The 12,591-nt window shown below is 41.7% G+C and overlaps 1 protein-coding gene across 4 annotated transcripts in view; it reads left to right on the top strand.

Annotated features, from left to right (window-relative positions):
• Positions 1 to 12,591, top strand: part of CCPG1 (cell cycle progression 1) — a 1,059,961-nt gene that overhangs the window by 278,438 nt on the left and 768,932 nt on the right. For all 4 annotated transcript variants that reach the window (XM_044078956.1, XM_044078958.1, XM_044078957.1 and 1 more), the window contains exon 2: positions 12,349 to 12,419. In XM_044078956.1, coding sequence (XP_043934891.1) covers positions 12,360 to 12,419 — 60 coding nt within the window. In that variant the 5' untranslated portion in view covers positions 12,349 to 12,359. The remainder of the gene's footprint in view (positions 1 to 12,348; positions 12,420 to 12,591) is intronic.

Here is a 12,591-nt window from a genome sequence, read left to right as displayed (position 1 = left end):
TTTTATCTGAACTGCATCGGTTTCCCATGCAAGTGGCATCCTTCCAGCTGCACACACAAAAAAAAAAACAGCATTGTATACAGAAAGCAGCTTTACGTTCCTCCAGCAGTAGTTTATAGGTTCATTGGTATACAGTAGGCTAATGACTACCAGAGCCTTTATAAGCCTAGTCTCACAGTCCGACCCATTTGTGTCCCTGTATATCTTGGCGTATAGTAGGAGGGGGTATGCAAGTTTGAGCATTACTGCCTGCCTCTGTCTATTGGATACATGGGGGCAAGACCTATTGTGAATTTCCCGTTTCCCATCCATTGGTCAAGGTTACGCTTAAATAGTGTTGGGGATGGACTCTGCTTCACATTTATTGGGAAGCCTTTTTCAGAGCATGGGGATCATCTGAAACACACATCTTTCTCACAGATATGTCTTATTTATATTATTTACAGTTTATACGTTTGTATATTCATGACTGCAAGCTCCCCCGTACCAAGCATATTGCTGTGTGGTATAATATTTGTCTAAACATACAGAAACTCTCTTTTGACTTGTGAGTGAATGATGTCACTGCTGTGTACTGTTGTTTTTCATTATTACTGTAGGCGTCAGTGTATGACATTCATTCTAGAAATAACATGAAGTACGTGCTGAGCAAGTGGCTTTGTGCAGTGAATTCAACAGATACTGCCAAACCATTTCTTGTACAGGATTTAGTGTGTTAGTTTTTGTGTGGGTGAGCAGAGAAAATTAAATTGTTTATTAAAGCTGCCCCCTCCGAGGTATTCTGCTCCATTGTTCATATAGATACAAACATTAATTAATAACTTCACATCACCAAAAGAACATCATCCCCATGGTGAAGCATAGTGGTGGCAGTATCATGCTTTGGGGTTGCTTTTCTTCAGCTGGTGGAGGGAATTATGAACAGTTCCAAATACCAGTCAATTTTGGCCCCAAACCTTCAGGCTTCTGCTAGAAAGCTGAAGATGAAGAGGAATTTCACCTTTCAACACGACAGTGGCCCCCAAGCATACATCCAAATCAACAAAAGAATGGCTTCACCAGAAGAAAATTTAAGTTTTGGAATGGCCCAGCCAGAGCCCAGACTTAAATCCAATAGAAAATCTGTGGGGTTACCTGAAGAGGGCTGTGCACAAGAGATGCCCTCGCAATCTGACCGATTTTGAGAGCTTTTGCAAGGAAGAGTGGGCAAATATTGCCAAGTCAAGATGTACCATGCTGATTGATAGACTCCAACCCAAGAAGACTGAATGCTGTAATTAAATCAAAAGGTGCTTCAACAAAGTATTAGTTTAAGGGTGCACACCCACAACAAAGTATTAGTTTAAGGGTGTGCACACTTATACAACCAGCTTATTGTACGTTTTTTATATTTTTCACCCTAACATATTTGTTTGTTTTTCAATTGAATTGTACAGGTTATAGGTCTCATTAAAGGTGGGAAAAGTTTTGAAATGATTTATTGTGGTCTCATTTTTTATATCACAAAAACCTGACATTTTAACAGGGGTGTGTAAAATTTTTATATCCACTGTACATAGGTACTTTCAGTATGCAGACTGTAGAATCTGTGGGATGCTGATGAATAGATACAGGATTTTTAGGCAAATGATTACTGTAGCCAAAGAATGGGCATGCCTGCTACTGTCTTTAAATAATGAACATCTGTGTAATTCGACTAGATGAGATGTGAGAACCTTTATAAATGTTAATAGGTCACCAGAGCTTTCTGTTTCCTGTGGAATGCCATTGTAGCAGGCTGGTGCCATTTTGCAAAAGCTCTTGGAACTACCTTGAAAGGAGGTCTGCCATAGGTGTAGCTCATACATGTGGTGTCGTTGAAAAAAATGTGCCATAAGTGCAGTAACAATTTTTTGCATTCAACAGGCATTATGGCACCCACATTTGTAGACTTGTAAGTCTGTATTGTCATCTGTTGGGATTATGCCTCATAGAAGCTTGCTGCGCAGTATTACTTTTTTTACTACTTACCCCATCATGTGTTTCTACTTTTTTAATCAGCAGTCTGGATGCACTGAGGCTGGAGGTGAAGGTAGGCACCTTTGTGGCTTTTCTCTCCCATCCACTTCATGACTAAAGATGTTTCGTCCAGGTCAAAAAAGTTGTCATTCTTGCCTACTCTGCCTTGATCAAACTAACTGTAGAATGTAATGCCCTTTTAGTATATATCAATCCAAATACATCATGCAACTGGAAAGAGCCCAGAGGTTCCTAACTGAAAAAGATTACTGGACTAAATATTCTCTGGTATCAAGACAGGTTTGCAGCTGTCTGTTAGACTCCAGTGTGATTAATTGTGTCACATTTTTTGCTGTTGAAGGGCTCAGCCCTCTGTAATTTCTTACACCTTCACAAAACAATTGGCTTCTTAAACATTCAAACTAAAGGCTTGAGTCTTTAATCAACAAATAAAGCCACCCAGGATAGATGGATTTATTACTCTGTGTTCCCCCACTCTCTCTCTCTCGGAAATCTTCTGTTGCATATTAAATAGTGTTGATGCCCTTGCTTCCTTTAAGGGAAACTTTGAATGGACATCCAAAATTCATCTTTGTCCAGACTTTTTGGGTTGTACTGCTAGCTTAGGAGGTACTCTGTGAGGGTGATTATTAGCAAAGTAATTATGGCCTGTGGACTTGACTCTGCCTTGTGAAATCTATAAATGAATCCCACTAAATTCTAAGTTACTAACATGAACGGTGTTGAAAAATGGTTAGTTTACCTAAAACCTGGTTTCTGTTTTAAGACGTGGTGAGTGTATCATTTTCCTTGTAAAACTAGAGCACAAGTATTGGATGTATTTAACTTTTCACTGAAGATGCAGGGTTTAAAAAGGGTTGACAACCTCTGATTTAATTTCCCCAGTTTAATCTTGGTTCATTTTTTTTTTTTTTGCCAAATGTTATTGCACAGGGTAGAAAATAATGAAGGGGTACATACTCTGAAATCTGTAGGAGCTAATTGGGGGCATGCCATACTGAGAATCATGACTGAGATTTGCTTTCCTGGTATCCTTAGCTTTATTTTCTTCGTTTCCCATGCAGAGAGTTGTGCACTTGTTCTGCTGATGTGCAGGCTGATGTATGGAATATGCTGATTATGCTCCAAAATCAGTGAAAGTCATCCTTATTATGCACCTCTCTGATGTCAGGAGGTGCATGCCAAGAGCTGTAATGGCTTATTCTCTTGGTACAGCATGCATAGTGGCCACCAACAGACTGAAGCGTTTAACAGCTTTTAGAGTCCATCAAGAGGGACACTGTGTCAAGCTGGCAGTATTAATTATTTTTATGGCTTTCAATGCTGTAAACATAAGCAGCTCCTCCTCTTTGTTTCCTGTAACAGGTAACACATCTGAGTAGCTAAAGCTGTCTGTACTTCCAACAGTTGTGATTGGGTCAGTTTGATGATAATTAAATAGTTACATGTTTTTGACAAGGATTCCCAGCATACAACCTTTCAAGCTTCACTTTATTCTGAAGGTCAGTTTCTTTTCTTAAGTTTTAAAATGCCCTTATTAAATCATCACATTTTAAATGGTAATGTGACTTGGCATACATTACTAGAAAAGAAAATACAAGTGTAATTAATGTTAATGTATTAAGTTTCCTTTGTTATCATGCAATATACGTATGTTTTCTTTTTAATACTTTTCATTCATGCCAGCATTAAATAAAACTGCTTAATTCCAGCTTAAATCTCACTTCTCCTCCTGAAAAATTAGCTGGTCATATTCTACAAATTCCATTTCTTTCTATGAAATGTGCTCCTCTTTTTTTAAACATCCCATCTCCACTTCTTTTATCTCCATCATAATATCCAATGCTTCAAATACAGTTGTTTTAGATTTTAATTTCCATTTTCTAATCCTTGTTTTTTTTTGGCAGCCAACAGAATTAAACTTAAGGTCGTACTATGCGTAGGCAGTGCAGATCTTATGATAATTCCCTTAGTTACAGCAATATTTCCACCACACCAGCATGTTCATGAAAGTACTATGTAGGGAATATTTGAAATCTGCCAGCTCCTTACATTCCCAAAATGCATGTTCCCAGTTTAGTATGTCTTCCCTGTCACAGTTCTAGCCTTTGCCTTCTTCCTGAGGAAGAATTCTCTGAAGTGTACTTGGGGTGTAAAAATACCAGTGCAGACTGTTCCGTGCAGAAATCCTGAACCTTCCAGACTTTGTTGCATACTCTGCAACCTTACAGGTTTATTCCCATTATCGCTTTGCAAATCGCCTGTCCCTTTTCTCTTCACCGTCTTTTCTAACTTCTTGTGATTTGAGTCTTGCATTTATGCAGTGTTTTATACACCCTACTGGTTATCACTTTTTAACAGCATACTCTGTTCCAGACTTACCTAAAAAATCTACCAGACCTTATCTTTAACTTAGCATTCTTGTATCCCTTTCTATTTGCCTTTAGTCAGTTATCAGATAGGGAAGACCATCTCTAACAGTCAGTCCAAATTTATGCTTACACTCGTCCTATTGTGTTTCATTTCCCTCCTGAGTTACTTGCTCCCGATATCTTGGTTCTTTTGCTAATTTCCTCCAGTAAATTCTGGCCCCCTCATTCATATTTTCTATATCCCTATTTGCAGTAATCTCCTTTAGTAAAATCTCCTTTCTTCATTCCTGTGCTGACATAGTTGTTTAATAAAGCTATTTATTTATTTCTTGTTTTTAAAGTGTCACTTCTTGCCCATTTGGAGGGAGCATTCCTGCAACTGTCTGGATACAGGGGAGTAGTTCATTATCATATCTCTATGGTAACACTTTGCACCAAGGACTGTACCCTTAAGATGTCCCTTGAGTCAGCCAGGGCTTGATGGTCCTGGCTTGAAGAGGGACCACCAGGTGCTTTTGCTACACAGGCAGGTAACTTTTTGAGATCTTGTCAAACTGACCTCATGGAAACATAGCCTGATCTCAGAACTTTATTTGGTAAATGGACATTTTAAGTTTTTGTGCCTTCACTGCGGTGGTGGTGCTGCAGTAGCGTTGTCGCCTCACAGTTAGACGTTGCCCGTTTGATTCTCAGAGCGTCTTCTGTGTGGCGACATGCGTGAATGGGCGTTCCTTCGTTGAAGGTTGTGCGTTAGGCCCAGCAAGCCAGCACGTAAATATCTACTGCCAATCATTAGCGGACCGGAGTTCCACTGTGGCGACCCCTAACAGGGAAAAAGACGAAGGACACAAACAATTGAGTGCTGGTCATCTGATACCTGGCGTTTATCCATTTCATACTTAACTTCATGCATGTTGTCTGTCTGAACTTGTAGTTAAAATACAGTACTCCGAAGTCATGTGTGGGATATTTTTTTTTTTTTTTTGCCTTGACTCCACCACTGATGTTTGCTCTTTGTCCTCTGAACCCATTTTGTACTGTCCTTTTGGAAGGAGCAGAATGTTGCTGTATCACTCTTGGCAGGTGGGCTGTCCCTCTTCAGGGAGAGATTGTTCATGTATCACCCTGTACTAAGATACAATCCTTTTGAGGTATATCTTATTGTAGACACAGTGGGATTTTGTGTGTTGATGGACGAGGAACCCTAACATGTTAGTGCCATCATAATATGTTTCACATTACTGCATGAAGCACCAAGCTCTGGCTCCCTTGCTGCCCAGCACTTGGTAGCCTGCCTTGTAGTCACTGACCAGACACCTGTTGCCTCTTCTGCTCTTCCCCTTCCTCCCCCAAACTGGCTTTTCTATCATGTGAGTGGCCACTCTAACTTTGGTAGTCTTGAGCTTTATCCCCTGTGCACCATGGAGCAAGGTACTGTAGTGGCATTTTTTACTTGAAAATGGTGCAAATATTTTGTAATATAGAAGGTAATTTATTTTCTTGTTAATGATATCAGATGGTCATCTTTTGTTCTTTAGCTGCTGATGTAGCAACACATTTAGTTATTAGGTAAACAGTGCGAAACGTAAATGCAGAAAGACTTGAAATAAAGTTTTGCAACAGTCAGGCTTATTTCATGAGTCATGTGAACACTGCTGCAAAACCAAGGAAGTCTTTTTCCCTTTAAGACTTGCATAAAAATGAACGTTTATGTCATACTAATAAACAGGCTGATTTTAATGAAAAAATTACATTTCCTCATTCAGTTTTTGGGAAAAAAGGGCTATTGTATTTATAATTTTATGTTTGCAGATGTTCATCGTGTTACCCTGCTGCAGTCATCACACTTGGGTTATCCTGCCGTCAGGTGGTCCCGCAGTCGGCCAGAGTTCCAAAGTCTTGGTCCGGCGTCTGTTGCTGTCGCTTCCTCCCTGACGTCGGTGTGCCAGGGGTATATAAGAGGCATTCAACGCCATTTTCTTCTGTCTTTCTTGCCGCGCAGTGCCCGAAGCAGAAGCAGTTCGCAAGTGCCGGTCGGCCGACACCTGAGATTTTAGAATCGAATTTCAGTCCGAAGTCTTCAATAAAGCTAAGTACCCCGTTGGGGAACCTTTTCTTGCCTCAGTCCGATGTCAGAAAAAGTTAACAATTGCATTTCTTGTGGGAAGCAAATACCTCATAAAGACTTCCATTCTTATTGTATTCCTTGCCTAGGCCCAGACCACGTCACAGGTTGTCGGTTTTGTGCTAGGTTTAATAAACAAACTGTCAAACGCCGTTTTGACTTTGCACGACATTACTTTGGTAGGAAATTTAATTATATCATGCCGTCGGAGCAGCTGACGACTGGCATGCATAAAAAACGCAAGGATAAGGACAGGCAGCCTAGAACCAAGCCAGACACTGAGGCCTCTGCTGGGCCTGTCGCCGGTTCTCCGGTTTTCAGTGAGGCGCCTACGCAGCCCCTGACGACCGCGGAAATGGAACCCCAGACAACTTCGGATTCTCAAGCTGAGTGTGCTAAGCCGTCGCAACCATCTTCATTAGGCCCTTCCGACACCGGAGCAGAAGGTGATCCCGGTGCAGTAGAAATGCCTTCAGTTTCAGAAGGTGTCTTCAGACCTACACTCACCATTAAATCTTATGCTAAGCTAAAAACTCCATTAAAACCAAAAAAGACTATACATCAGTCTCCTGTTCAAGGCCCCATGCCTAAGAAACAGATGCTTAAGATGGCTGAAGATTTGATTTCCTTAATCAGGGGTTCCTATCCCCCTCCTGATAAAAGGCCAAGACAAGAGGAGGACTATGCTTCCTCTGACCATGTTTCTATTTCCTCAGATTCTTCTGAGGAACAGGATTACACTTTTCCCCCTTATGAAGATTCTGATGCTGAAGACTGTATTCCCTCAGCATCTCCCCCTGAAGACTACTCCTTTGGGGAAACTTTACATACCATGAGGGAACATTTCTACTGGGAAGGCCAGGACTACTCTGATTCTAAGAAAAGGCTCCGAGAGTTTCTTTTATTACCCCAGCACAGACCACTTGTTATCCCTCCAGTTTTACATATTGTGGATGATGTTTACTTAATAGTCTAGTCTAAATTCAGACTCCCTACCTCCTGCTCCAGCCAAACCAGACAGATGCTACAGAGTACCTGACACACACAAATTCCTTTATAAAAGCCCTCTGGCTGACCCAGAAACAATTTCCCAGGGTCCCAAAGGGGCTAAAGCTTCTATGGCTAAAAATCCTGTCCCCTCTGAAAGGGATTCCAGAGCCCTAGATAGATGGGGAAAGAAGATATACACCTCAGCTACTCTGGGTATGAGAGCATTAAATTGTCAGTTTCATATGCTGAAATATCAGCAATTCCTAATGTCTCAATTAAAACAAAAACTGAGCACACATTCTGAACAGGCTGATTTCAAGGAAATGCAAGATCTGTTGCATGCAGCTGAACAGGTGGGCAAACATACTTTACAATGTGAATTTGATTCATTGGAAGCTTCCTGTAGAGCAGCGGTTACTGGGTCTGTCATTTATTTATTTATTTCCAGTTTGATAACCGGGGAAGTCCACTGGGCCCGAAAGCCCGTTTTCAGTGGAGGCCCGGGGAGAAAAAACCACGACAATACACACACACAAAAAAACACAAGAGAAGATATAAAAACTAATATATACAAAAAACACAATATCTAAATATATAATACTCATTACAAAAAAGAAAGAGAGAGGAGAGGCATATGCAGACATGCTTGGTTAAAAGAACAAACCCTACCTGATCATGTTAAAGCAAAATTATTGGATGCACCTTTACAGCAGGATGTCTTATTTGGTGTCAAAGCAGAAGAGGTTTTAAAGAAAATGGAGGACAAGGAAAAGTCTATGCAGACGGTCAAGGATTTTTTACAGGTACAACCCCCTTGTTTCAGCAGAAATTGGCCAACAAAAAACTGGTCCTTTCCAGCTTCTGACAGACCACAGAGGGGCAAATACAGACGCCCAAGGGGCAGAGGTCAGTCACAAGGCCCTTAGAAATCTCGCCAATGGGGTGCCACAACCCAGATTGGAGTTGAAGACAGGCCCCAAGCTAGCAGAAGACGAACACAATGACTCAATCCTCCAACCACCAAGCAAATCTCTCTTGGCAGCTCCCTTGGGAGGAAAATTAGCACTTTTTGCAGACATCTGGCACATCATCACAAAAGACAAATGGGTCCTAAACATTGTCTCACAAGGATACAGATTCCACTTTCATAACTTGCCAAGGATAAAAGGAATGCCAAACCTGCCACTAAATCAATGGGCAGAGGCACAAAAACAAATTACAGCTCTCATGGACATGAGAGCCATTCAACAGGTACCTACACAGGAGCAAGGACAAGGATTTTACTCAAGACTCTTTCTAGTCCCTAGAAAGGACAAAGCATGGAGACCCATTCTGGATCTTTCAATTCTGAACACCTATCTGCAAGTACCAAAATTCAAGATGCTTACACTACAGCAGCTTCTTCCCATGCTGGGCAAGAAGGCTTGGCTAGTAACGTTGGATCTCAAGGAGGCATAACCTGCATGTCCCTATCAGACAAAATTGCAGAAGATACCTCCGCTTCATTGCAGGTTCAACCCATTATCAATTCTCTGCACTGCCCTTTGGCTTATCTACTGCGCCCAGGGTCTTCACAAAATGCCTGGCACCAGTAATTGCGCACTGCAGACAAAGAGGAATTCAAATATACCCATACCTGGACGACTGCCTTATTCAAGCAGAAAGCAAGGACATTCTTTTAAAACATCTGGCATTTGTCAGACACCTTCTAAGTTGCCTGGGGTACACAGTAAACGAAAAGAAATCAAAACTAGTGCCCTCACAAAACATAATATTCCTGGGTGCCAACTTGAATACAATGGCCCAGATGGCTTATCTCACGCCAGTCAAGCAACAACAGCTGACTCAATACTACAAAATAATGGCAACAAAGACCCAACTCCCGGCAAGAAAAATTCTGCAGGCCTTGGGATTCATGGCATCTTGCATACTACTAATACCATTTGCAAAACTGCATATGAGGAAATTACAATGGTACCTGAAAAGCATATGGACTCAGCACTGCCACAGCTTGGAAACAATGATACCACTCATTCCCTGCCTTCAACAGGAGTTTCTGTGGTGGCCACAGGCATGTCACCTCAACAAGGGTCAGCCTTTCAAATTACCCACAGCCAGGCAAACTGTGACAACAGATGCATCGGACTATGCCTGGGGGGCACACATGGCAGGACAGTGCATTCAGGGCAAATGGACTACAGATCAAAGGCATCTGCATATCAATCAAAAGGAAATGCTAGCAGTACAGAATGCCCTAACAGCTTTCAAGGACCTCTTACACCCAGGACAGCTAATAATAAAGACGGACAATCCCACAGTAATGTGGTACATCAACAAGCAAGGGGGCACACATTCCTACCCTCTATGCAGGCAAGCAATGACTTTGTGGAACACAGCACTGTCTTACCAAGTTCAACTACAAGCACAATTCTTGCCAGGAAAGAAAAACACATTGGCAGACTACCTAATCAGAAATATCATGGATCCCCACGAGTGGAAACTGGATCCACAAGTATTTGCAATGATAACTCAAAAATGGGGACGCCCAGACATAGATCTGTTTGCCAATCCCCAAAACTACCAACTTCAAAAATTTTGTACAAGGACATTCCACCCACAAGCTTGGAAAATAGACGCCCTTTCATTCAGTTGGAAAACATCAACAGTGTATGCCTTTCCTCCACTGCCTCTTCTAGCAAAGGTGCTGCTGAAAGTCAGATTAGAGAGGCCACAAATGATTCTCATTGCACCAGACTGGCCACGCCAACACTGGTGTCCAATTCTAAAGAACATGGCCCACGGCCCACCATGGATTTTACCACAAATTCCTCACCTGCTCACCCAGTGAGACAATCAAATTCTACACAGCCAGCTCAAGACTCTAAACCTGGCTGCATGGCAAATTACCTAAACAATCCACCAACACCTCTATCCAAAGCTGTTGTGGATGTCATTCTGGAGGCCAGGAGGCCCAGCACCAGGAAAACCTATTCAGACAAATGGAAAAGATTTTGCGCCTGGAACCAGGCTAAAGGCCAAAATCACCTTGATCCAAACATTCCTCAGATTCTACAATATTTAACTGAGATGTTGCACAAAGGACTTTCCTTTTCATCTATTAAGATCCACGCCTCAGCAATTTCAGCTCATTACAACACGGATTCTCCTTTATTTTCACATCCACTCCTAAGACAGTACCTCAGAGGGGCTAAGAACATAAGACCGCCCAGGAGAGCACCAACACCTACTTGGGATCTCAACTTTGTTGTGGAAAATCTTACACTGCCGCCCTTTGAACCAGCTTTCTCAGCTGATTTAAAGTTTCTTTCATGGAAAACTGCCCTGCTGCTAGCAATAACTTCAGCTAGAAGAGTCTCAGAGCTACAGGCCCTAATGGCAGTGGAGCCTTTCCTCATTTTTCATCAAGACAGAGTCTCTCTATGAACTAACCCTTCCTTTATGCCAAAGGTGGTATCCAGTGTGGCCCTAAACCAAACCATTCATTTACCCACCTTTTTCCCAAGTCCTCACAACAAAGGAGAAAGACTCCTGCACTCTTTGGACATTCACAGACAATTACGTTACTACTTGGATAAAACTAAGGCTTTCAGAAACTCTGACCAGCTCTTTGTAGCCTATGCTGCAGGATCACAAGGAAAAGCTACCTCAAAACAGACCATTTCAAAATGGATAGGACATTGCATACTTTTCTGCTACACGCATCATGGGAAACCGGTACCTGCTAGCATTAGGCCCCATTCCACCAGGGCTACAGCTACATCAGCAGCCTTTCTCAGGGGGGTGCCAACCAAGGATATTCTGGAAGCTGCAACTTCGAGTTCAGTGCACACCTTCACCAAACACGATCACTTACCCCTATATTCTAAGACTAGAGCTGGCTTTGCCACTGCAGTTTTGCAGGGCCTACTAGCTTCTTCTAACTCTGTTTAACTCCACCATCCATCCTTAGCTTTGTGATTCTACCCAAGGTGATGACTGCAGCAAGGTAACACGATGAACATAGTACAGTTTTGTACCTACCATAAATGTAGATGTTCGAGAGTTCACCCTGCTGCAGTCCAGGTTACCCTCCCTCCATCCCCTCTGAACTAGCTGGACTTATCCATACCTTTCTATCCTGTACAACCTCTGTGGTGTATTTGCTTGTGACTGAAAGTTTTGTTTTATTTTTACTTGTATATTTTTATATAGCAATATGTATTGCCTACCTATTGGTGGCACCTGACATCTGGGGCAAGAAAAACTGAAGAAAATGGCATTGGAAACCTCTTATATACCCCTGGCGCACAGACATCAGGGAGGAAGCGACAGCAACAGACACTGGACCAAGACTTTGGAACTCTGGCCGACTGCAGGACCGCCTGACGGCAGGATAACATAAGTGTGATGACTGCAGCAGGGTGAACACTCGAACATCTACATTTATGGTAGGTGCTGTACTTTCCCTTGAAAATATTTTCATGTGCAGTAAGTTTGTGGGTATTTGTGTAGCTGTGTATGACTTTATGATTTCTTATTGTGATTGGTGTCATATGGCATCTTAAATGTTCCTGACTATAGCCACATCTAGCAAGGATGCACCTGTAGCTCTAACTGCCCGTTTTGCCCTGCAGGTTTTTAAATGCTAAAAAAGGGATAATTTGTTTTTGAAAGTTTACATGCTAATAAACCAGTATACTATTGACTACTGCATAATGTTTTTAATGTATTGTATTGTATTGTATTGTATTGTTCCTTTAAAGCTGTGATCATGTCTTAAAGTTGCTCTGAGATCATATCTGGAAGGACCAATTAATGAATCTCTGTATGTTAAATTTGTAGGTGCTTAAAAGATGTCCGCTAATTCCAGTGATAGTGAAGGATCTTCAGGCTGGACGATCATTAACAATGAGGTAGGTATATTAGCATGAATGGACACAGGAATATTTACATTTTTATAATTTTGATATTCTTAAACATGTGCAGTATTTGTTATTGCTTGATTCATTTCATGTCATCAATGTTACTGTTCAGCCTGATGTAACCTTGTCCTGGTGGGCTCTTTCTATTCAGGATAAAACATTT

Source organism: Protopterus annectens, chromosome 7.part1 (genome assembly GCF_019279795.1).
Source record: "Protopterus annectens isolate FY-2018-M chromosome 7.part1, PAN1.0, whole genome shotgun sequence".
NCBI classification, from domain to species: Eukaryota; Metazoa; Chordata; order Ceratodontiformes; family Protopteridae; genus Protopterus; species Protopterus annectens.
This window is presented reverse-complemented; position numbering and strand designations above follow the sequence as displayed.